This window comes from Salmo trutta, chromosome 22 (assembly GCF_901001165.1).
Source record: "Salmo trutta chromosome 22, fSalTru1.1, whole genome shotgun sequence".
Classification (NCBI taxonomy): Eukaryota; Metazoa; Chordata; class Actinopteri; order Salmoniformes; family Salmonidae; genus Salmo; species Salmo trutta.
The window spans coordinates 10,278,254-10,304,617 of record NC_042978.1 but is presented as its reverse complement, the minus strand read 5'-3'; the positions used below and the strand labels follow the sequence as shown (position 1 = coordinate 10,304,617).

General features: G+C 43.3%; 2 protein-coding genes across 6 annotated transcripts in view; one reads left to right on the top strand and one right to left on the bottom strand.

Moving 5' to 3' along the window:
- Positions 1-6,207, top strand: part of LOC115158046 (calcium/calmodulin-dependent protein kinase type IV) — a 34,062-nt gene extending 27,855 nt beyond the window's left edge. For both annotated transcript variants that reach the window (XM_029706527.1, XM_029706526.1), the window contains 4 exons: positions 2,747-2,822; positions 3,094-3,220; positions 3,997-4,149; positions 4,596-6,207. In XM_029706527.1, coding sequence (XP_029562387.1) covers positions 2,747-2,822; positions 3,094-3,220; positions 3,997-4,149; positions 4,596-5,108 — 869 coding nt within the window. In that variant the 3' untranslated portion in view covers positions 5,109-6,207. The remainder of the gene's footprint in view (positions 1-2,746; positions 2,823-3,093; positions 3,221-3,996; positions 4,150-4,595) is intronic.
- Positions 6,208-8,531: 2,324 nt separating this feature from the next.
- The window catches only part of LOC115158043 (rab GTPase-activating protein 1-like), a 170,737-nt gene continuing 152,904 nt past the window's right edge, over positions 8,532-26,364 (bottom strand). For 3 of the 4 annotated variants that reach the window (XM_029706521.1, XM_029706523.1, XM_029706524.1), the window contains 6 exons: positions 17,201-17,293; positions 14,002-14,217; positions 13,257-13,340; positions 12,506-12,577; positions 11,854-12,051; positions 8,532-11,207 (listed from right to left, as the gene is read on the bottom strand). In XM_029706521.1, the coding sequence (XP_029562381.1) occupies positions 11,058-11,207; positions 11,854-12,051; positions 12,506-12,577; positions 13,257-13,340; positions 14,002-14,217; positions 17,201-17,293 (813 nt within the window). In that variant the 3' untranslated portion in view covers positions 8,532-11,057. Of the gene's footprint in view, positions 11,208-11,853; positions 12,052-12,505; positions 12,578-13,256; positions 13,341-14,001; positions 14,218-14,981; positions 16,807-17,200; positions 17,294-26,364 lie in introns of those variants that run through there. The other variant, XM_029706522.1, reaches the window with a different exon arrangement.

Genomic DNA, 26,364 nt, shown 5'->3' with positions numbered 1-26,364 from the left:
ACAAATTGTAAGGTGACACTAATGAAAGGAAATGGAAACTACAGAGTGTGACTTTAAAAGGGGAAATCCGGGTTTGGCTAGGAAACATTATATATATTGTAGCGACCCTGGTTTACAAGTACGGATATCGACCACTTCGAATCAAATTTTATTTGTCACATGCGCCGAATAGAGCAGGTGAAATGCTTACTTACGAGCCCTTAACCAACAATAGAGTTAAAAAAAAAAAAACGAAAGGAAAAATAGTAACACAAAATAACAATAACGAGGCTATATACATGTGGTACCGGTACCGAGTCAATGTGCGGGGGTACGGTTTAGTCAAGATAATTGAGATAATATGTACATGTAGGTAGGGGTTAAGTGACTATGAATAGATAATACACAGAGAGTAGCAGTAACGTATGTAAAGAGGGTGAAGGAATGTGAACGTGTATGTGTGAATTTGTGGCATCAATATGCATGTGTGAGTTTTGTCTGTGATCGTGTGTGTGTCTATGGTGGAGTGTCAGTGTAGTATTTGTAAGTGTGTAGTTAGTCCAGTGAGTGTACATCGAGCCAGTGCAAGAGAGTCAGTACAAAAAATAATAATAGATAAATAAGAATAAAATAAGGGGGGCAATGTAAATACTCCTGGTAGACTGTTCAGCAGTCTAATGGCTTGGGGGTAGAAGCTGTTAAGGAGCCTTTTGGCCCGTGACTTGGCACTCCGGTACCGCTTGCCATGCAGTAGCAGAAAAAACAGTCTATGACTTGGGTGGATGGAGTATTTGACAATTTTTAGGGCCTTCCTCTGACACCGTCTGGTATAGAGGTCCTGGATGGCAAGAAGCTTAGCCCAAGTGATGTACTGGGCAGTACGCACTACCCTCTGTAGTGCCTTGCAGTCGGATGCCGAGCAGTTGCCATACCAAGCGGTGATGCAACCAGTCAGGATGCTCTCAATGGTGCAGAGGTCCCATGACAAATCTGAAGATCTGAGGTCCCATGCCAAATCTTTTCAGCCTCCTGAGGGGGAATTGGCGTTGTTGGGCCCTCTCCACGACTATGTTGGTGTGTTTGGACCATGATAGGTCCTTAGTGATGTGGACACCAAGGAACTTGAAGCTCTCAACCCGCTCCACCACAGTCCACGTGAATGGGGGCATGCACAGCCCTCCTTTTACTCTAGTCCACGATCAGCTCCTTTGTTTTACTCATGTTGAGGGAGAGGTTGTTGTCCTTGCATCACACTGCCAGGTCTCGGACCTTCTCCTTCACTGTTGTTGGTGATCAGGCCTACCACCGTCGTGTCGTTGGCAAACTTAATGATGGGGTTGAAGTTGTGCGTGGCCACGCAGTCGTGGGTGAACAGGGAGTACAAGAGGGGACTAAGCATGCACCCCTGAGGGGCCCCGTGTGGGGGTCAACGTGGTGGATATATCCTCACCACCTGGGAGCGGCCCGTCAGGAAGTCTAGGATCCAGTTGCAGAAGGAGGTGTTTAGTCCCAGGGTCCTTCGCTTAGTGATGAGCTTGGAGGGAACTATGGTGTTGAAAGCTGAGCTGTAGTCAATGAACAGCATTCTCATGTAAGTATTCCTTTTGTCAAGGTGGGCAAGGGTAGTGTTGAGTGCAATAGAAATTCCGTCATCTGTGGATATGTTGGGGCGGTATGTGAATTGGAGTGGGTACAGGGATTATGGGATTATGGTGTTGATACAAGCCATGACCAGCCTTTCAAAGCATTTCATGGCTACAGACGTGAGTGCTACGGGGCGGTAGTCATTTTAGGCAAATTTAGGCATACCTTCGTGGCACAAGTCAATGGCACAGGGCTTCGGGCCAGAAGGTTGAGGGTTTGCGCTACACTCCCTGCCTGTTTCATTACAATATTATATACAGTGCCTTAAAGTATTCACACCCCTCGGCTTTTTCCACATTTTGTTGTCTTACAATTAAATTAAAGTTAAAGATTAAAGTTGATTTAATAGTAATTTTTTGTTGTTTAAATAAGTATTCAACCCCTGAGTGAATACATGTTAGAATCACCTTTGGCAGCGATTACAGCTGTGAGTCTTTCTGGGTAAGTCTCTAAAGTCTTGTTCAAACTGCAGGCCTTAATGCTAAAATCAGAAAAGCACCTATTGGTAGATGGGTAAAAAAAATCCAGGTGTGCAAAGCTCTTAGAGACTTAACCAGAAAGACTCACAGCTGTAATCACTGCCAAAGGTGCTACTACAAAGTATTGGCTCAGGGGTGTGAATACTTACGTAAATTAGATATTTATGTATTTCATTTTCAATAAATTTGCAAAAATGTCTAAAAACATGTTTTCACTTTGTCATTATGGGGTATTGTGTACAAATAGGTGTGTGAGAAAAATATATTTAATCCATTTTGAATTCAGGTTGTAACACAACAAAATGTGGAATTCAAGGGGTATGAATATTTCCTGAAAGCACTGTAGATATATTACATACATTGTGGGATCGCTATCAGTCAAATAAATCCTCAACCACAAAACAAATAAATAAATAAAAAATTATATATATATGTGTATATTAGTGTGTTTAAGTTTTATTGACAGATATACTGTAGTGCATGCTTTAATGGAGATTATAGAGTACAGCATTAACAGAAATGACGTTGATAGTACATAGTGTTTTCGAGGGACTGATATGAGTCAAAATGAAGTGTCCTGTGTGGGAGCTGACAGCTGGCCCTTCATCCCTCCCTCTCTCCATAACTCACTCTCTCCCCTGTAGCTCCAGAGATCCTCCGAGGCAATGCCTATGGTCCTGAAGTTGACATGTGGTCTGTGGGAGTCATCCTGTACATCTTGTGAGTAAAAATAATAAAAACAAAATACTTTAAAATCTGTCCCAAGATCTGCATGTACACAGAGTGGGTAGCTGGCAATTTGAAGCCCTCTCATGACGGTATCGCAGCTAATCTCGCCCTTTCCTCGTGTCATATGGATTTCCGATTTAGTAAGCCGTTGCAAGTCTATTAGAGGGGGGGGTCTGATCTGAAAAGATCCCGTATGTCTTTAAAACAAGTAGTGAAACTGGCGAAACAAATAATCAGAGGGAAATGTTGCCTTTCCCCTCAGGCTGTGTGGGTTTGAACCCTTCTTCGATCCGAGGGGAGACCAGTATATGTATAGCCGCATCCTCAACTGCGACTATGAGTTTGTCTCCCCCTGGTGGGATGAGGTCTCCCTCAATGCTAAGGACTTGGTGAGTTTCGCACCTAAGCATTGCACTCCAGAGGCTTTTATTATGAATAACAGTGTGCAGTGTTTGAAGGTGTTCACATAAATTGCTAATTAACTTTCTTTTTTTCTTTGTTAATGTTTGAATTATGTAAATACTGTATATGCACAACGTCTGTTATTTTTATTTGATTGCAGGCCCTTAATACATGTTTTACACAACTGGTTTGACTAATACAATATATTGGTTTGTTAAATTTAGGAAAATGTATGTTACCCTTTATTTTAGGAGAATGCAATTTGTCTCGGGTTTCATCAGGGCCAGGGGAAAACCCATATGGCAGAAAATGCATTACTGCTGAGCATATGTTGCCTTACACCCATTCTCAGGGGTAGGCAACTAGATTCAGCCGAGGGACAATTTTGGTCAGAGCGGATGGTTGGGGGCCGAAACATAATTCTAATCATTTGTACAGTGCAAATTGACAACAACTAAGCCCCCAAAAATATTTTATTTGAAAAGAATAATTTCTCACCAAAAAAACGTCCCGCGGGTCGCGTGTTTGCCGACCCCTGCACTATATTCAGTTGAATATTTCACAACTATTTCACTTCGATGAATTAAAAAAATCATAAACTCCCAATTAAAAATAATCTTCCGTTTCTCTGTAAAAAAAACTTGCTCAGGGCCAGATTCAAGCAAATCTGGTTATACTCTATTAGCATGGTTATGCATATTCATGTACCCCTGGTTTTGAATAATGTTTAATAACAACCTGTCCCATTTCCTGTCCCCCTTAGGTCAGTAAGCTGATAGTGCAGGACCATCACAAGAGGCTGACGGTGAAGGAGGCCCTGGAGCACCCATGGGTACTGGGCAAGGCTGCCCGCTTCTCCCACATGGACACCACTCAAAGGAAGCTACAGGAGTTCAACGCCCGGCGCAAACTCAAGGTGAGCAATGGGATTAATGTTGGGTCCCAAATAGGGAAATGTAGAATCAAGTAAATGCGCATTCTTTTTTTTAATGGAAGCGAAAGCACTGCTAGAATCATCATTGACAAACCTATGCTAAAAATATTACAACGTATCAATTAGCATAAAAGCTCATGTAGATCCCGTCCCAGCTGTTCCATTAATTTGAAGGGGAAAATATTTTTAATAAAGAAAGTAATTTACCATGTCAGACGACAATAGGCAACAACAAACATCGCAGTTTGAATGGTTGGATGTTGCTCTGATCGTCTCTGGAAATGTAAGCTTGTGTCACTACCACCGTCTTGATTGGGATCTATGCCTCAAGGAATTGTCTTCTCTATTGCCAATATTACATTGCAAAAGATGGTTCTTGTGGCAGGCTTGGTGACTGACAGTGGTGTGCCATGTTTCTCTGATTGCAGGCTATCATGAAGGCCGTGGTGGCCACCAGCCGTATGCACGAGGGCTCCCGGCGGCGCACGGACAGCTGCGATATTCCCGGATCCGACAAGACCACCTCCAGGCAGAGCAGCATGCAGCAGGACCCTCCCCCGGATCAGGACCCCCAGGAGGGCCAGGCCAACCAGGGCACAGACACCACCCTGACCCAGGATGAGGAGGACCAGTGCCCTCCGCCCCTGCCGCCCCGCAATCCCAGACCCATCCCTCCTCTACTGGCTGGGGCTTCCTCCCCCACCTGTCTGCCCACCAGGCCCCCACTAAGGGGAATTGATGGACAGAGACAGATGTCGGTCATCCCCAAGACGGCCGTGGTACGGCCCAGGGTGCCTAAGAAGAGCTGCTCCTCGGTGGATTCCGCCTCCACCAAGAGGGAGACGTCCTCCCCAGTCCAGACCAGTCCCCCAAGCCCCAAGAGCCTTGGCAATGGATTCGCCATGGGGGTGGAGTCTGGCAGTAAAACGACCCAGTGTTAGTGAGTGGCAGGTACCAAAGAGAAAGAGGGTGGAGACACTCACCTAGGAGCTCCGACTGTTGTCCTAAGATGGCTGATGCCGTTGTTGCTGTAGTGTGAGATGGTAGATGACAACATGGTGGAGGAAGGATGGAGGAACGGATGTCTTTGTTCAGATCTCGCCTCATATCCGTTTTGATCTGGGACAAAAGACTAGTACTATACATAACTTGATATCTTTTTTTCCCTTCTGTGCGCAACGAGTTTGGAGACTCATAACGAATTTGCAAATGAGCTTTTAACTTTGGTTTCAACTGTTGCCGACTTGCTGTAACTTCTCTACTTTAAGGCCTCTCTGAACGGGACTAATTAATTGTTCTTCAAATGCCACTTGAAAAGACAACTTGATTTCATACTTTGTATACTCTACACCTTTCTACTATTCAATGTTGGAATCTACTGACTTCATATGCAAATACGTGGATATATATACTGTACATAACCCTCTCCTTCTTGCATAACATTCAGGTAGTAAAGATATTGTATTTGTGAGCTTATGAATATAGTTACGGTGTATTTTGCATTAATTGTAATGATCTAATGTTTGCACTGTATATTATCAGATTAATCTATATAGATCGCAAAAAAGCATTCACACTGCTAGTCGTTTACTATCTAAGTCAAATTGCACTTTTATTCCCTTGGAAATATATATGGCTGAATAGTGAAGCTTAATTTGAGGCTGAAACCAATTTTCTCATTCAGTTGTTTACCCAAAAAGTGGTTGTAAAACCTCATTCTGTGGTAGTTATCTGATGAAGGAACATACGTCATAATCATCTCATCAACCTCACTGGAGCTACCACTCTCTCTACCTCCTTTTTGTACAGGGGCTTCCAACCCAGTAAAGGCAAAATCTGTAAAGAAATGATTGGATGAGGTGAGGTACTGTATGAGTCGAAGCAGAGTCTTTCTGCAACATTAGAATGATAGTCAGTGGCAGGTAAAAACCTGCAAGGTGAATGTTTTCTCGATGGAACTCAAATATCTGATTACCGTAATTTCCGGACTATTAAGCGCACCTGAATATAAGCCGCACCCACTGAATTAAAAAAAAAATATTATTTTGAACATAAATAAGCCGCACATAAGCTGCAGGTGCCTACCGGTACATTGAAACAAATGAACTTTACACAGGCTTTAGCGAAACACGGCTTGTAACAAAAATAAATAGGCTTTAACGAAACACGGCTTGTAACAAAAATAAATAGGCTTTAACGAAGCACGGCTTGTAACCAAAATAAATAGGCTTTAACGAAACACGGCTTGTAACAAAAATACATAGGCTTTAACGAAACACGGCTTGTAACAAAAATAAATAGGCTTTAACGAAACACGGCTTGTAACAAAAAAAAATAGGCTTTAACGAAACACGGCTTGTAACAAAAAATAAAAAATTAGCAGTAAACAGTAGCCTACCAAGAAATTCATTGGTCACTATCTTCCTCCTCCTGTGCACTGAAACCACTGAAACCACTCGGAGTTGAATAGCCTCAGAATTGCTACATCCGATATTGGATCGTTTTCATTGTCGCTCTCGTCACTTTCATCCGGAGGCAAATCCCCCGCTGAGCCCTCTTCAACACGCAGCAGTCCAGCCTTTCGAAACCCGTTGATGATAGTGGATTTTGACAATGCTCCACGCTGTCAGGACCCACTGGCAGACTTGACCATAAGTTGCTCTTCGCATGCGGCCCGTTTTAGTGAAGGATTTCTCCCCACTTGTCATCTAAGCCTCCCGCTGAACACGGAGCGCCACCTTAAATGCACGATTTACACTGATGTCGAGTGGCTGCAAATACTTTGTTGTGCCCCAGGAATCAGGGTGACAAAATGACTACCATAATCAGAATGATGGGAAGTTTGAGCGCGCTCGATTTAATCTAAACAGTAAACAAAAACGTTGTTTGACCTTAACCCGTTCGGCAATTTCATTGGTCTAACGAAAGCTTCATGCCGCCAAAAAACTGAGCACGTCACAGAATGTGTTTTTTTTTAGAAAAAAAAAATGTGAAAGCGGGAAAAATCCATATATTAGCCGCGTCATTGTTTAAGCCGCGATGTTCAAAGCGTGGGAAAAAAGTTGCGGCTTATAGTCCGGAAATTACAGTAAATGAAAGTGTGTCATTAAAATAGTACATTTCTAATTTAAGGGCCAACCTTCACCTGCTAACACGTATTCTCACTCGCTTTCATTGCCAAATTGGATTATATTGCTGACATGTTAACACATGTATAAACCATACATTTACACCTATGGAATGATGTATAAAGTATGGATATTTTACTGATAATTATTATTGCTTACAAATGCTTTATTTGGGGATTGGTGGGGATGTGGTTAACAGTTGTGTTTGTTTTGTAGTTTCTCAGTTTCCCATTTTTCATTTGTAAAAATAGATGTACCCTACCTTTGAATATTTTTGGTGAAGATGACATAAGAAAACATGAGATGATTTAACATCAGTCAGAGGGGGAGTGTACTGGAGGTGTACACTTCTATACCTTTTTTGTGTTTCATCATATCTAAATAATCTAAATGATTGGATTTGATTATTGCATTCTACAGAAATATATTTTAAAGATGGTAGTTGCTGTGTGCTGATATAAAAGGAATAAAACGTTGATTTTCAAGTCCAATATTGGCTTGGGAGCGTTACATCAGTTTTATAACAAGCTGCTGATATGAGAATCTCCTCCACACGTTTGATTTGATTAAAGAGGCAATCTGCCGTTGGCTCATAGATTTTTGGACTTAAACATGAATGATATACACTGAGTGTACAAAACATTAAGAATACCTTCCTAATATCGAGTTGCAGCCCATTCTTGATACAGACAGGAAACTGTTGAGCGTGAATAACCCAGCAGCGTTGCAGTTCTTGACACAAATCGGTGCACCTGGCACCTACTGTACTACCATATCCCATTCAAAGGCATCTTCTGTATTATTGCCCATTCACCCTCTGAATAGCACACATACAATCCATGTCTCAATTGTCTCAAGGCTTAACCTGTCTCCTCCCCTTCATCTACACTGATTGAAGTGGATTTAACAAGTGACATCAATAAGGGATCATAGCTTTCATCTGGTCAGTCTATGTCATGAAAAGAGCAGGTGTTCTTAATGTTTTGTACACTCAGTCTATACACATTGATTCATGAAGAATATATAGAAATAGCTCATGAGCATAGTTCATCGGTCGTACCCAATCAGAGCCCAAAATATGCACGTTTTACTCCATTCTTTGTGAACAATGTAATAAAAAAATTATACTATTTCCTCAAAATATGGTTAAAACTACCTCAGCTGTTTAGCTGTTTTTTGTTTGAACTGGAGATAAAAGAAAAACTATGAAACGAAACAATGAAAGAATAATCAAAATTGGTGGACAGAGAACGGAATTTTATTGATGTACGTCAGACGATTACAGTACAGAAAATACCATTAGAGTTCGAGCATGTCACTGATTCACGTGGGAATGACGAGGAAAATGGAGGGACAACTCCACCATGTTGGAAACTAAAGCAGAACAACTGTTGAAGTATAGTTTACTGTACAATACTGTGAATCTGAAGTAATTTTTTTGCATCGTTGTAGTTGGATTATAATTTGCCCACTGTCTTCTCAACAACAGAAAAAATAGGAATTATAACAAAAGAAAGTAGATTTGTTCTCTGAATAACAAAATGAACATTTCAAATAGTGTTTAAGATATTAATGTTAGTGCACATAACATACACTGAGGCCTGGACCTCGTTAAACTTGATATGACACTGGCTAAAGCGCCTTGAAATCCGTCACGTGACACATACAAAAGACACACTGACTGTCCACGTAACACACCGAAAAACATGGCTGTGTCCTACTTTTAACTGGCTTCCTTATGTATTTACCTTTCCATTGTAACCACTAATAGGTGAAACGGCTGGACAGCATCATATTACTTTCAATCAACCGTCAAGTTTTTTCAGATCAGTGTTCACAATGGAATGGAGGTGAGGAAAGGATGCGGGTTAAGCCAAATGGGACGTGACCCGGATCCCTCTGTAGTAGCATCCTGCTCTTAAAATGGCGGGCAGGTATGTCATCATGGCACAGGTGACGATCCTTTCAGAGTAGAATATATTTACATTTACATTTAAGTCATTTAGCAGACGCTCTTATTGAGATGGCTTTCTTCCGATTCTTTCGTTTACATGGATCTGGGCTTTAGAGAGAAAAAATAAAAATAGTCACTGCTTAGTCGAAAAAAAGGAAGGAAACCATTTCAACCTGAACTAGTCAGTGCTGGACACACATACAGGTATACACTTTGTGAATTCATACAGGTATACACAAAGCAGTGGTATGAGAGAGCAAAAAAACGTCCATTTATATGGCTCTAGAAACGGAGTGTAATGACTGGGCATTGCTATTGAGAAAGTCTTTCCAACATATGCTAAACCACATGGGCATTGCTATTGAGAGAGTTTCCAACATATTAGTTAACCACATGGGCACCTTGGCTTGGATAGGCGTTTTGGAATGTTGTTCAGCTCATCATGGTGTGAGTGCTTTATCATAAAAATGATCATCAGAGGTATGAAATACTATTGTGCGATTTAATTGGATCGTCATGACGTTTCATATGCAATAGGAAACCGTGTCTGTAGTACATTATACTGCCCCAATTCACAGGACATGGTTAGGTGAGTGTCCGGCTTTGTAAAGTAGCTGTTGGGTCCAGTTAAAGCAGCAAAGTAGAGTCAGATTACTGCTGCCAAAAGAAGAGATGGGGGGGGAGTCAATCCTAAAACGTACTGTAACCATCACGTTACCTCCGGTCTTTCAGATAAAACTCTTTGGCCCGAGAGTTTCCTTAAGCGAGGACGGAGACCTCGTTCTTGCCGGGAACGCTCCATTTCCAAAACGCACGGACACAGACGTTAGTCACGCAGTTTACCTACGATTTTACTTCTGGGTTAACAGAGATGAACTTGACTCAGACCTTACACACTGTGCTTAATTATGTCAACATCTACAAAGACGACATTCAAATTCTAAACAGTAAAAAAAAAAAAAAAAAAATGTACATAGCACTTCTTCCTTTTTTGTTTTAGAACTGTACAAGATTAAAAATGACCAATAATTAGTTATACATATTTATAGGACAACATAGTTTATGTAATATTACTATAAAGAACAAACAAGATTTTGTTTTTAGATTCTGAATGTAGTATCCCCTTTTGGAATGCGGTAAAGATATGTTATGCAGAAGAGTAGTTTAAGTAGTTTCCTTTTTTTAAGCAGCGAATATATATTCCTAAAATGAAGACGGTAAACTACTGCCGGTAACTGCTGCGCAATCCTTGCAAGTCGGGGCCAAGACTGCCAAAGCATTTAGGTTTGTTAAAGTTCTCAGCATATCAGTTAGCCACATATCCTGCTGATAAGCTATACTCAGCAGTAGCAATACATAACCACTAGGTGGCGTTGCTGTAGTGAATGTCCACTATGGCGCTGCTAAGGACCTACAGAGTTCCTATAGTACTCTGCTATCCTCTCACTGCAAAGACCCCATTTTGCTGAAGAGAATTCTAAGCCCCGGCCTACAGTGTAAATGACAACCCACTAGATTTATCAGTCATTCTCCATCTTGGTTTCATACACCACGAAGGATGACACGTGACACAGTCAAGTCTCATCAAAGCTGAATTGAAGAAGTGACTGAGGGTGGCTGGTCCAGTGGAGTGGCTTGAGAGATAGGAAGATGTGTAGAGGACCAACTTTGTTCTGTGGCTATCCCTCCCCCTCCCCGGAAACAAAATACTGCATTGTCTCAGCTGTTATTTAGCAAGTGTTCATAAGCTCTCCTGTGCATACTGTAGTAGACCCCCCCCCCCCAGACAGGTTGGTCTCTGTAGGGGCTTACGGGGGCCCCTCTTTGGGGGAGGAGGGGGGCTGGGACTGGGAGGCACTGCCCCCGGAGCTTTTCAGGGAGCCCAGGGTCTTGCTGAACCAGGAGTTTTTGGCCGCTTGGATCTCGTTCATCAGGATGCCCCTTTGGTGCTCCAACTCCTGAGGATGGACAGAATAAAGGAATAAAACGGTCAGCATATTACTCATGAATAGTCATTATAGCAAGCCTGAATATTAGTCATCACAGCAAGCATGAGTCAGCCACCATAATACATCATGAATAGTCATCTTCGTAAGCACGAATAGTCAAAAGGGATAGAAAATAGAGCACGCACATCCAATGGCTTCGAACCAACTGTCAGAAGGCGTGTATATATACACACTCATTTATGGTACTACAGAGTCGTTCCACCTCAAAAAAGCACAAGAAAGAGGACTTCGACACCCACCACGTCTCAGATTGTTCTGAAATCGTTTCTCTAGTTAGAAACAGATGATTAGCATTCCTGAAACGTTATTCTGTTGAAATATAATCTGATCTCTGTCAGACAGAGAAGATTATATGAATCCTACAAATAAATAAAAAAATTGCCAATTTGGGTGCAATCAATTAGCTTAATTTCTCAGATCAAATTATTTTGCAACAAAATAACGCTTCAGGAATGCTTATCTCATCGGTTTCTAACTACAGAAACGATTTCAGAACAATCTGAGAAGTGGTGGGTGTCATGACTTGCTGGAAGGACACGGAATGACCCAACATTGAGTGAGATACCGCAGTGCCGCTGCCTGCATAGAATCTGACCTGCATCTTGCACTTGGCCTCCACCAGCTGTAGTTTGGTCTGGGCCAGCTCTAGCTCCAGTTCTCTGAGCTGGGCCTTCAGAGAGTCCTTCTCCTCATCCAGCTCACTGTCCCTGTTGTCTCTGCTGGGAGGGGGTATCTGCAGAGGACCTTCTTTACTGAACACCTCCCTGCAGCGCTCACACGCCATCACCTTGCTCTGTAGGGAGAGAGGAGGAACATGCACGTACCGGAAGCAACACGTACAGTCAGTTACGCATTGTGGTCATAATGCCTCCCGCTGTTTGTCATATCACAATCATTTATTTTTATTTAAACTTTTTATTTTATTTCCCCCCCCCACCCCCAGGAAGTCCATTGTTAAGGTCAGAGACATGACCAAGGCAGCAGCTCAATAAAAACACCGATCACAAAAGCACAGCACACCAATAACACAAATAATGACATAGCTTCAAGTTAACGTCGCGTGCACGAGCACAGTGAAATGCCTTTCTTGACAGCTCTAACCCCAACAACGCAGTAATCAATAACAACGTCATTCTAAAAAATAACAAGGTACAACAAAAACACACGAGACACACAACTAAAACATTAGAAATGATACGGTGTCAGATAGCACACACCACACTGTGAGCATCATTGCCCTGTACTACCTTGATGATGTCCAGCTCCTCCTTGGTGGCAGCGTGCTGCTTCTCCAGCCGGGTGCTGAGCTGAGAACAGATCTGGGGACACACGCAGGAGGACAACCTTTACTGCAGGGTTATTCAACTCTTACCCTACAAGGTCTGGAGCCGGCTGCTTTTCTGTTCTACCTGATAATGAACAGTCCTTGATTAGAGGGGAACACTTGATTTTTTTCTTTAACTGTGGAACTAACTGGCTTTGAGGTCCAGAGTTGACTTTGAGGGCTTTACTTGTTGCTTATTAAACAAATACACATTAACGGGGCAGCTTCATTGATCTTTGCGATACACCTGAACACCATCAAATACAGAAGATTTATCTCAATTAAGATTGAATGGGACTTTTGGGACACTGTAGGATTAGGATTCATTGTATTGTCCCCAAAGGGGGAAATTTGTCTTGGACATTAAAAAGTGCTGCTGCTTCCACATAGAATATCACAGGTTAAACATACATCGCCACACAACATACAAGCAACCGCCTGCACACCCACACGCCGTCGGTTAGGTCATGGCAAGGCTGCGGCTTGGTGGTCAGTTCCACAAGCTGAGTCAACGCATTACATGCGCTAACGGTAACGACAAAATGTCAAAGCAGGAAATCATACAAGTGACTATAAACTAGTCTTATGGGTTTATCTGGGTCGGGGAAAAAAGCGAAGGCGACGCGGCTAGAACGATGAGATGCTCGCCTCTCCTGCGTGACTCCGGATCCTACCTGTTTGTATTCAGCGATGATGACCGTGGTCTTCTTGATCTCCGACTCAGCTTTCTCCAGCTCTCTCCTGAACACCTCTTTGATCTGGACAGACAGGGCAAGAAGGCACTTTACTACTTTACGTTCTGCAGACACCGGAAACTGATATTGGGAGACAATGTGACATAAACCAAGATAAACGAGAGTAACCTTTGTGTGAAGTGCCTCTTATCGTTTATACCTCAGGAAAATGGTAACGACGGTATCATACTGATTTAATGTCTACGCGAAAGAGCATGTCGGTTTATATCTGTAGAAGAAGAAAGAAAATCAACCGTAACATTGATCATCCTTATCACCACAATTAAGACCTGGGAGAAAGAACAAAAAAGAAGGCCTGCAGGTTTCACAGGAAGCCTCCGCAGCTCTCCAGCAGTGGTCACCGAGCGATGGCGCTGGGGAGCTGCAGGGTTTTTAAACACACCAGATACAGCCAAAACGGTTGTCCGGATGAGCAGCGCTGAAGCTGGAACAACAGTCTGTACACTTGGTGGCTTATCAAGGGTTGCAAAATGTCCGGGAACCGTAGCAATTTAATTGTATTCAATTCTATATCTTGGTTTAGCCTGGTTGCCGGATCTGTTTCTGCTACAGCCAAGTTATTTTCCCCATTGTCATCATGAAAATATGATTGTTGTGATACCGCTGGCTTAAACAGAGACAGATCTGGCACACTGGTTAAACGTGTGAACGTGAGCTATATTACCTGTGCGGTTTCCTCCGCCTGCCTCCTCTTCTCCTCCTCCGTCTCCACCAGGCGCTGTTTGGTGCAGAGCAGCTCCTTGTTCAGCACGTCTGCCTTGTCCTCCACCTGGTCCAGGTCGGTGCGCAGGGCGATCTTACTGGTGACCAGCTCGTGGGCCAGGTCATCGTTCTCCTGCTCCAGACGCATGCTGGCCTCCTGTAGACGACGGTTCTCTCTCTGTGGGCAACACACACACACACACACACACACACACACACACACACACACACACACACTAAGACTATGCACAGTATGTGGAGAAACACTTACACAACATGTTCTTTCTGCAAACGTAGCGACAGTTCATTTGCTACACACACAGCAAGCAGGCACACAAACACACACAGTACACAGCTAACGTTATGACCTTCATTTGAACTCCCTGCCTCTTATTGCACAACAACAACCACATCCCCGTTGTACTGTTTGACTAGGTTTAGTGCCATTTCCCCCGACGCGTCAGTATTTGAACGAAGGCTTGTTCAAAAGGTCCCTCAAATAGAACTGAGAAGGACCAACAACATCGATATACAATAACCAAGCAAACCGTATAACCAGTTATCCGATGCAACAAACTGGCATACATTCAACGCCATTTCAAATATAACAGGCAGGCTCACACGCAGGCAGGCAGGCAGGCACAGAAAGTAATTGTTGCCCATGAAAAAGGGTCTTATGACCAGGACCATCGTGTTTGATTGTCAGCCTGTAAGTGGTCTCACATGACAATGATGGAGATGTTTCAGTTGTCATGGAGACCAAGCTGAGTCACCTGACCCAACCCCATCCTGTTCACGCCCTTCACGATTTGATGCATCTATGCTGAAACAAGAACGCTGCACTGTTTGCGCACAGGAAACCCGACAACAGGCAGTAAGCAGACAAGAGACTGAGCTAAGCTGCATAAACTCAGACTTGGGAGTCTGCTTACCTTTTTCCTCTTACTGTGGTCTATCCAGAGTCACAACAATGACGAAGCTGGGAACAAATACTACAGCAACACAGACACACACACACTCACACTCACGGGTCAGTTCTCTCTCTCACACACTCACAGGTCAGTTAGTTCATTCCACACCATCCTGCAAAACACCCCTCCCACTGGTCTCTGTCTCCTCCTCTCACTTCCCCCCATCACACCCTTCCCTGTATCCGGTCACTGTGTTTCACAGAGGCTGATGTGTTTAGGGGTGGGAGAAGGGGACGAGGGACACAAGGAAACGTTATGAGACCTCCACTAAGTTAACACTGAAGTGAACAGTTGGGGCCTGTCCAAATACTTTTCAAAAGCATTCCCTACTTATTCTTTCTTTGAGGTTCTCTCTGATCTGACATGGTTGAATTGGTTGTCTTCAGGGAGGGAAGGAAAGGATACATTTTCAAAAGGATCAGCGGCCTCATTTCATCTAACACAGCGGCAGGCTTCAAACGGATCCTAATTGATTTCATTACATGTGTTTCGTTATGAAGAATGAGGATGCTCAAACTCATGTGACTCAGGTTCTCTGGAAAGACGGCTTAGAATCTCATCCAACATGTTTCTTGACAAAATAAACTTTATTGTATTTTGTGTCGGGTAAGAACAAATAAAAATTCTGTGCTTTAGGCAGAACATTTTTCAAATCAGAATAGCATGAACGTAAACACAACGTGAGTCTTGCAGTAGGTACAACAAAATTCAACTGTAAGGTATCATTAAAAAAAATACAAAATAAAAACTTCTGAAAAATGTACTGAAAAATAAATGCACTTAGGAACATGGTCCCAAACAACAATGAACTTGAAAACGTTTCAAACGTTTGTCAGTAATAATTGTAATGGCGGCGTAACTTTCTGCATGTGTGCTACACAAACCCCTTGCCGAAATGCCCTGCTGTCCTTTCGTACGGGTGAACGTCGCAGAGTTGGTGAAAAAGATGAATAATGGGCTGAAGGAGAGGTGAAACAGGAATCTAGCCTACATGACAGAGACATAACTAAGGGCAGGCCCATCGGTTCACGCACTCAAAATATATGAACAGGTCTCTCTTCCAAAATAGATTCTTATGTCAATTAGACAAACCTGTATAAATAAAGATTCAATAAATACATTTTTAAATGGTGAAGAATAACACTCAAAAAGCACACATGGAAGTAATAAAAACGTGAAATAATATTCAAAGCATTACCGAAAATGAAAACGAAAAGAAAAAAAATCACACAAACGAAACAGATATGCCTATAATTGTCATGTATCTGTCACATTCAGCCCTTGATACTGCCTTGTGACAAACTTTGTGACGTTGGCCCATTCGAATAGTCCAGGGCAGCAGGCCATTAGGGGTACGGGTTTTGCACAGCACATGAACAAAACATTAGCCTGGTCAAAAATACATCCAAGCCCGGTTGTAACAGCCACGGCCTAATTATAACTTCAATGTCCGTTATTTTCTCTCTCTCACATGAACAGTAACACTAAAACCAATCCCACACGGAAACAACTCCACAGGTGTCCCTGACAAACAATGAGACGTCAGTTTCATTCACACATCACAGTCGGTTTCACTTTACAACTGGACCAGGTTTGCAGGCGATTCGGTTTCGTTACTCAGAATCGTCCTTATGAATAGAGGAAAGCCCTGAGACATGTATTTTCTTTTCCTCATCTTTGACCGGCACAAGTCTATGGCCTCCACTCATAACAAAAGTCTCTCTCCACTGAGTCTGTGTACGCCTCGCGTAGTCTGCCACGATCAGCGCAGTGTTCTACACAGACCTGAGCCGAGACTGGAGGGAGAGAGGGGGGGGGGGGAGAGAAAGTGGGTGGGACTGGGGTCTACAGGGAAGGATATCAGCGTTTCCCCTAGATGTTGTTTCTTTAGGTAGGATACCAAAGACTTCCCGAAGCGTCATCTATACCTACAAACAAACCGTTTTCTGAGGTCCAATTCTTTAGGAGGTATACAGTAACAGTAAGGGGGGCTCTGAAGTAACACTAATAACACTAGCTATGGGAAACACTGGGGTAATTGTAGTGGCTGAATAGGGAGGAACTAGAAGTGAGGCCCCTAACCACTCCTACAGGGTCAGATATCTGCCTAACAGGTGATGTCAGAATGGGAGGTAAGCGTAAACTGATCCTGGAGCAGTAGTTAAGATAACGGAGCAGTCTGTTTCTTACCTGGTAGCGGTCGATGGGGTCCTCCTGCTGCAGCTGGCTCTCTCTCAGGGTCTGGTACTCCTTCTCAAACTTCTTCAGCTTCTTGGTGGGCACCTGGAGGGGTGACAGGAGAGGCGGAGAGGGAAAAGTAGTGTTTGTGGATGGGGTTGTTATGAACTCAAACGAATAGTTGAATTGAAGAAACTTTATTATTGTGTTTAAAGTGTAATGTCTTCGACCACAAGATGGTGACACTAACAAGACTACAGAATAAGGTGTAGGGCCTGGGATCTGTAACAATAACTTACAATAATAATTCATCCTTTTCTCCCTTACCCGAGGTAGGCTAAATCACTGATCTGTAAGTGACGGCATATATAAAGGATTAGTTCGCATTAAATGACTTTCTGCCGTCCAATTCCTTCAAGGGACAAAGGAAGCAAGGGTGTATTTTAAAGGAATTCAAACTGGGTACGGTTCTGTCTCCGAATGGATACAACGCAGAGCTGTGGTTACAGTGAGCAGGGTGATCTACTGATCCAGGGACCAACAGAACACCAAACTAGATTTGCTTCATTTGTATTCTTTTTTTCGTTTCAACATGGAACAGAACAGTGGGCCCCAGTTGAAACATTCTTCTTTGAACGGAATCAATGCACCCCTATCCGCTGCTTTTTTGTAGGGAATTTTATCAACTGTAAGGCGCCTTTAGCCTTGGCACAAAATGGCTGCCGTCTGCGTCTCATTAGTGCGGTTACCCTCTGAGGCATACCTAATGACCCTCCTACTCCGTGCAGCGCACATTTACTTTGTGTACACCTGTTCATTTGAGGGATACCTAATGACCCTACTACTCTGTGCAGCACTTCAGCCTCTACTTCCCAGCAGAAGCACACGCAACAAAGGAGATGAACAACACAGTAACAGAAGTATCATAAACACAATACTTCAAAAAGCAGAAAGCAGTAACTGCCCTCATCTTAACTGTAACACCTGAACACTGTTTTTTAAGGTAGGATACATTATACACCTGCACAGTATACACAAGAGAACATGGCGACACATTTGGTCTCTGCCAGCTAGGCCCGTGTCTAAGGAAATGGTATTATTCCGCTGTGTGGAGTGCAGGGACTAGGGTTGCTCAGCCCTTGGCGTTTCCATGGTAGCTGCTGCTAGGATGTGGATTACAGGTCTGGGGCGTAAGGAGTCACAGAGGGGAGGGACTTTGTTCATGGATACGGTCACCAGATGCCCCTACAGAAGGGGGGGGGGGGGGCACAGCTCACCGGCTGAGACTGCCAAAGATAGGAGAAAAGGAAAGGAGAAAAGAAAGAGCGAGAGAGGGAGGGAGGGAGAAATGGGAGCTCTCTGTCTGAGATAAAGAGCAGAGAGACAGACGAGAGGAAGAGATAGGAGCTCTCTGGCTGAGAAAGAGCGAAGACAAAAAGAAAGGATGAGCAAAAGAGAAATGGCAAGTACAGTAGCCAGAGAGAGAGTGATGGAGGGGGCAAGAGAACATTTGAGAGACGGATAAAGCGAGAGTAGGGTTTGCATGAGTTTACCATAGTTACTCAGTGACTGGAGTTGTCAAGCGGTTCTCAAGTGCTCTCAGTTACACAATATGACATTACACCCTATTGCTATCCTATTCCCTATTACAGACATTGTTATCGTCCTGTGTTTGTTCTTAGCCTGATAGAATGTTAGGCCCAGTGATTAACTCACACACCAGTTATCATATAATATATTATGACACATTACGTGACAGACGGGTAAGAAACAAGAAAGGAATCTACAGAAAGATCTAAGCAGGAAAACCGGTTCTATGCTGTATTTAGTAGCTTAAAATGGGTACTGAATGTGTGTGGTTGATAAGACAGCACATCAGCGATGTTCAGGTGTGACGCCCTGCAAAGATAAGACAGAGACCAGCACGGAGAGAGAGGAGAGAAAAGGGAGACATTATCTGAAAACAATACGAAGGAGAAAGAGCGAGAGAAAGACAGAGAAATAAAGAAATGTAGAGCCAGCTACTGATGAAAGGACTGTGCTTAAATCAAAAAAAAAAAAAGAATATGCCACACAGAGGCTTGTCCGGATGTTCTACAGAGGCAAAACGCTTTTTAGATTATCACATTAATATTTAGCTATTTATTTGATTTCTAGAAATGTTTTACTGTTATTGTTGATGGCGTTATCTCACTTCGCTATAGCAACAGTGGCCTCGTCATTCATGGCATTAGAGCTTATCTGACTATGAGTAGCCCAACTGTCTCTTGAGGGGGGTGTGTGAAGTTCCTTGCAGAAATTACTTGAAGAGTACTAGCCAAAAAACAAAACGATAGTAAAAGCTTCCGTCCCCCGTTACATATTTGCCATGGGATTTTTAGACGACACATACCAACATATGGAACATTCTCAACAACAACAAAAACCTCTCTCGCCCGCCATTTTCTCTCTCCTCTCTTGATCAGTCATATCTGACCAGACAGCCTTGAAAGTGGCAGAAGACAACACTATTTCACCCTCACTTTTTCCATGATGACAACTTCAGACTCACAAAATACAGCTAATAACCCTCTAATAACCCTCTAATAATTCAAACATCACCCAGACTAATTTCGCCATCTCTGAAGTAGCTTTCTATGAGCCATACAAAACGTATTTACAATGCATAATTATATTCCCAATGATAAAATATACTCCTAATGTTAAAATATGCCATACAAAATATATTCCCAAGGCTATAATATCCTATACATTAAATATATAAAATATTTCCAATTCAAAATGATGCCAAGCTAAATATATTGGAGGCACTGACAGCAAGAACCATCCAACTGCAGATTAGTTGACGTAGCCCTGGTCTGCGAATTGCAAAGCACATGCACGTGTGTCTCAAATTGGATTTTTGCATCTCAGTTGGAATGTGCGTGATCAACCTGATCTTTCGATGTGTTACAGGGCGTCAGTGTGCTACGCACATACCAGTCGACGCATTGGCTCTGGTCCAGGGCGTTATGTTAGTGTGTTAGTATCATAGTGGTCGAAGTTGGAAAAGTAGGGCCTCCCAAGTGGCGCAGTGGTCTAAGGCACAGCATCGCAGTGCTAAGCTGTGCCGCTAGAGATCCTGGTTTGAGTCCAGGCTCTGTCACAGCCGGCCGCGACCAGGAGACCCATGGGGGGCGCACAATTGACCCAGCGTCGTCCGGTTTAGGGGAGGGTTTGACCGGCAGGGATGTTCTTGTCCCGTCGTGCACTAGCGACTTCTGTGGCGGGCCGGGTGCAATGCACACGGTCGCCAGGTGTACTGTGTTTCCTCTGACACATTGGTGCGACTGGCTTCCGGGTTAAGCGGGCAGTGCGGCTTGGCTGGGTTGTGTTTCGGAGGATGCACGGCTCTCAACCTTCGCCTCTCCCGAGTCTGAACGGGAGTTGCAGCGATGGGACAAGACTGTAACTACCAATTGGATACCACGAAACTGGGGAGAAAAAAATAATACATTGGAAAAATAAGCTAGCTAGCTATTTATTCTGGATGAATTTAGGTTTTGATAATTTTTTTTATATAATGTTGATGCCAAAAATCCCTACAACCAAACAACCACTGTTGCTTGTGCTTTAGCTGTCATCTGCTAGCAGAGCCAATAGTAGCCTAGCGGCTAGCTAGTAACGCAAGCAAGCGGCTAGCTAGTAACGCTAGCAAGCACTCGGCTAGCTAGTAACGCTAGCAAGCAATCTAGCAGCTAGCTAATAGTGCTAGCTAGTGACTTCAAAGTATTCCTACCACTTAACTTTTTTCCACATTTTGTTGTGTTACAAAGACAAATTTAACTAGATTTGTCATGTTTGTCATACACAAAATAGTGTAACGACCCTGGGTTTATAAGCGCGGAAATCGACTCTGCCGGACGAGCATGCTTTTGCGGCACAGTCGATAGCGCGCTGGACTTCGGGCTTGAAGGTCGAGGGTACGAAACCTGCTCCCTGCTGTTTCATTACAATACTCTAATGTCAAAGTGGAAGAATAATTCAAATTTCTTTTAAATGTATGGCAAATAAAACAAATGTATCTTAATTAGATAAATATTCAATATTCAATACATGTTATGAATGACCTTTGGCAGTGATTACAGCCTTTCTGGGTAAGCCTCTAAGAGCTCTGCACACCTGGATTGTACAATATCTTCCCAATATTCTTTTTAAAAAAAAGTAAAGCTCTGTCGAGTTGGTTGTTGATCATATATTTTCAATACGATTTAAGTCAAAACTGTAACTAGGCCACTCAGGAACATTTAATGTCGTCTTGGTAAGCAACTCCATCGCATATTTGGCCCTGTGTTTTAGGTTATTGTCCTGCTGAAAGGTGTTGGAAAGCAGACTGAGCCAAGTTTTCCTCTGGGATTTTGCCTGTGCTTAGCTCTATTTGGTTTCATTTATCCTACAAAACTGCCTGCTCCTTGCCGATGATAAGCATACCCATAACATGATGCAGCCCCCACAATGCTTGAAAATACAAAGAGTGGTACTCAGTGATGTGTTGGATTTGCCCCAAACATAATGCTTTGTATTGAGGACAAAAAGTTCACTTAATTGCCACTTTTTTGCAGTATTACTTTAGTGCCTTATTGCAAACAGGATGCATGCTTTGGAATTTTTGTATTCTGTACAGGCTTCCATCTTTTCACTCTGTCATTTATGTTAGTATTGTGGAGTACAATGTTGTTGATCCATCCACAGTTATCTCCGATCACATAACTTAAACTGTTTTAAAGTCACCATTGGCATCATGGTGAAATCCCTGAGCGGTTAGGAAGGGTTCCTGTATCTTTGTAGTGACTGGGCATATTTGTACACCATCCAAAGTGTAATTAATAACTGCACCATGCTCAAAAGGGATATTCAATGTTTTTTTTTACCCATCTACAAATAGGTGCCTTTCTTTGCAAGGAATTGGATAACCTTTGTCTTTGTGGTTGAATCTGTGCTTGAAATTCACGGCTCGACATTACAAATAATTTTATGTGTGCGGTACATCGACGGGGAAGTCATCTAAAAATCATGTTAAATACTATTATTGCACACAGAGTGAGTACATGCAATTTATGTGACTTGTTAAGCACATTTTCAATTATTTAGGCTTGCCAATACAAAATAGTTGAATACTTATTGACTCAAGACATTTCAGCTTTTCATTTTTTAATTTCTAAACATTCCTAAAAACATAATTCCACTTTGACATTATGGGGTAGTGTGTGTAGATCAGCGACACAAAATCTTGATTGAATCCATTTAAAATTCTGTCTGTAACAACAAAATATGGAAAAAGTCAAGGGGTGTGAATACTTTCTGAAGGCACTGTAGGTAGCAGCTAGTGGCTAGTACTACTAGCAAAGACACTGATAACTAACCTCTTTTGTCTGTGCTACTAGCTAGCCGCTAACTAATAACTTCTAATTCTAAATGCAATTTCACCACCCATGCGGTTGGTGGTGGTAACGCACCATCCTCTCTTGCACCATTTGACATCCTGTCTTATCTCGTATGTCTCACAGCTTCTGTGGTGTGAGAAAGTATCTGCTGGAACCAGACCCTACTGGTGGCAGCTGGGGTATGTAGCGCAATGAGAATCAAAATTAACTAGGGCTGGGTCAATGGCACCATATTCCTTACGTAGTGCACTACTTTTGACAAGGGCCCATAGGGACACAACCTAAGTGTAAGCTAACCTTGACCCACTGACGGAATAGGAGTTCATGAGAGGCTCAGCTCTCCAGAGATAGCCTAACCTAGGTACAAGCATTGTTCTAGAGCCACTCCTTACCAGGACAGAGCTGGAACCTGTAGGCACACAACAGTTAGAGATTACAGAGTAATGTTATTTTCCTCTCCAATACTATACCCTCACAGTATACACAGTTTGCATGTTTCAGGGCACACTAATCGCTCATATGTACACCAAGACACGGCATGCACATTCATTGACACGCCAGAGTTGGGGTATATTCCAAATCCGACCATTTCAAATGCAATTCAGACAATTGTAAAAATCACCGTCGCTTTGGATTTTAGTTGATGAACTGACCCGAGCCGATGTGAAACACATGCTCTTTATCTGAGCCGAGCACAGTATTCTCTGCTATAGGCCTGACAGACTGTGTGCACTGGGGAAAATAGGCTAACTGTTGCTCAATGGTGCCTTTCCTGGCTGAAAACATTTTAATATCAAAATGACTGTCACTGCACTATCTTAGGATTCCAAAACGGCCAATTCAGGAAAACTGGGTCATTCGATGACCAGACAAACACGAACACATGCACGTGTTCATACATGTGTTCATCGCAATTCAACGGCTCAGACACAAGACGCATGTGGCAGGGTCTACAGGAAATCAGGGAGTACAAAAAGAAAACCAGCCACGTCACGGACACCGGCGTCACGCTTCCAGACAAACTAAACACCTGCTTTGCCAGCTTTGAGGACAATTCAGGGCCACCGTCGCGGCCCGCTAACAAGGACTGCGCCCCTCCCTCCTTCTCCGTGGCCGACGTGAGTAAAACATTTAAACGTGTTAACCTTCGCAAGGCTACTGGCCCAGACGGCATCCCTAGCCGCGTCCTCAGAGCATGCGCAGACCAGCTGGCTGGTAGGTTTATGGACATATTCAATCGCTCCTTATCCCAGTCTGCTGTCACCACATGCTTCAAGATGGCCACCATTGTTCCTGTACCCAAGAAGGCAAAGATAACTGAACTAAATGACTACCACCCCGTAGCACTCACTTCTGTCATCATGAAGTGCTTTGAGAGACTAGTCAAGGATCATATCACCTCCACCTTACCGGCCACCCTAGACCCACTTCAGTTTGCATACCACCCCAACAGGTCCACAGACAATGCGGGCCGCCCCGAGGTGGTGAAGGTAGGAAACAACATCTCCACTTCGCTGACCCTTAACACTGGGGCCCCACAAGCGTGCGTGCTCAGCCTCCTCCTGTACTCCCTGTTCACCCACGACTGCGTGGCCATGCATGCCTCTAACTCAATCAAGTTTGCAGACGACGCTACAGTAGTGGGCTTGATTACCAACAATGATGAGACAGCCTACAGGGAGGAGGTGAGGGCACTAGGAGTGTGGTGTCAGGAAAACAACCACTCACTCAACATCCACAAAACAAAGGAGATGATTGTGGACTTCAGAAAACAATAGAGGGAGCACCCCTCTATCCACATCGAAGGGCCATTAGTGGAGAAGGTGGAAAGTTTTAAGTTCCTCAGCGTACACATCACAGACAAACTGAAATGGTCCACCCACACAGGCAGTGTGGTGAATAAGGCGCAACAGCAGGAGGCTGAAGAAATTTGGCTTGTCACCCAAAACCCTGACAAACATTTACAGATGCACAATCGAGAGCATCCTGTCGGGCTGTATCACAGCCTGGTAAGGCAACTGCACCGCCCTCAACCGCAAGGCTGAGCGGTCTGCACAACGCATCACCGGGAGCAAACTACCTGCTCTCCAGGACACCTACAGCACCCGATGTCACTGGAAGGCCAAAATCATCATCAAGGACAACAACCACCCGAGCCACTGGCTGTTCACCCCACTATCATCCAGAAGGCGAGGTCAGTACAGGTGCATCAAAGCGGGGACCGAGAGACTGAAAAACAGCTTCTATCTCAAGGCCATCAGACTGCTAAACAGCAATAACTAACTCAGAGAAGCTGCTGCCTACATTGAGACCCAATCACTGGCCACTTTAATAAACGGATCACAAGTCACTTTAAACAATGGCACTTTAAATAACGGCACTTTAATAATGTTCACATACCTTACATTACTCATCTCATATGTATATACTGTATTTTATACCATCTATTGCACCTTTCCTTTGCCGCTCGGCCATCGTGCATCCATGTATTTATATGTACATATTCTCATTCACCCCTTTAGATTTGTGTGTATTAGGTCATTGTTGGGGAATTGTCAGATTACTTGTTAGATAATACTGCACTGTTGGAACTAGAAGCACAAGCATTCGTCTACACTCGCATTGACATCTGCTAACCATGTGTACGTGACCAATACAATTTGATTTGACATGCTGGGTGAAGAATAAGGTCTCCTTTGAGTCTGAAAATAACTCTATAATTGAAACAATCTGACAATTGTAATTTGGTTAGCATCCTGAAATGTAGCTGACTGGAGAGAGGGACAAGACTACCAGCAGTACACAGTGAACCACTGAAATACACTGAGTATCCCAAACACTAGGAACACCTAATATTGAGTTGCTCCCCCTTTTGCCCTCAGGACAGCCTCAATTTGTCAGGCATGAAGGTTCCACTGGGATGCTGGCCCATGTTGACTCCAATGCTTCCAGCAGTTGTGGGAAGTTGGCTGGATGTCCTTTCGGTAGTGTACCATTCTTTATACACACGGGATACTGTTGAGTGTGAAAAACCCAGCTGCACCTGGCACATAGTACCATAACCCATTCAAAGGCACTTAAATATTTTGTCTTGCCAGTTAACCCTCTGAATGGCACACGCACAATCCATGTCTCAATTGTCTCAAGGCTAAGCAATCTTTTTTTTAACCTGTCAGTAAGGGATCATCGATTTCACCTGGATTCACCTGGTCAGTCTATGTCATGGAAAGAGCAGGTATTCATAATGTTTTGTATACTCAGTGTATATCTACAATTATAATGCAAATTCAAACTGCATTTCAGTGCATCAACTCATACCAGGGTTTCCATTAGCTGGTCATTTCTGGCTTTTGGCCGATAAAATAAATTAAGAGCCGATAAATAAAATTGTAGCTGGCCAAATTGTCCAAGGCTACCTATCATACACCCCGATTTTGCGCTTCAGTACCATTCTCTCACTCCTTGCGCCGGCTGCTAAGGCAAGAGAGAGAGAGCGAGTGGAGCCTTGGCTACTGTTGATTGCAAAAATTTAGGCCTTTTTAATTCAAGTAAAACAAAAGTTAGAAAGTATGCCTATAGTGAAAAGCCTCAAAGGGGGTTGTCCTTCGTATGGACTATTCTTACTATTGTAATGGATTAAGATGAGAAGAACATTGGCGCGGCCAAATGCAGGCTACTGTTTAACTCGCTATTCAGGTAGGATGCAATTTTGGAACTTTCAGTTATGATTTTTTTCATATTTACAAACATTTG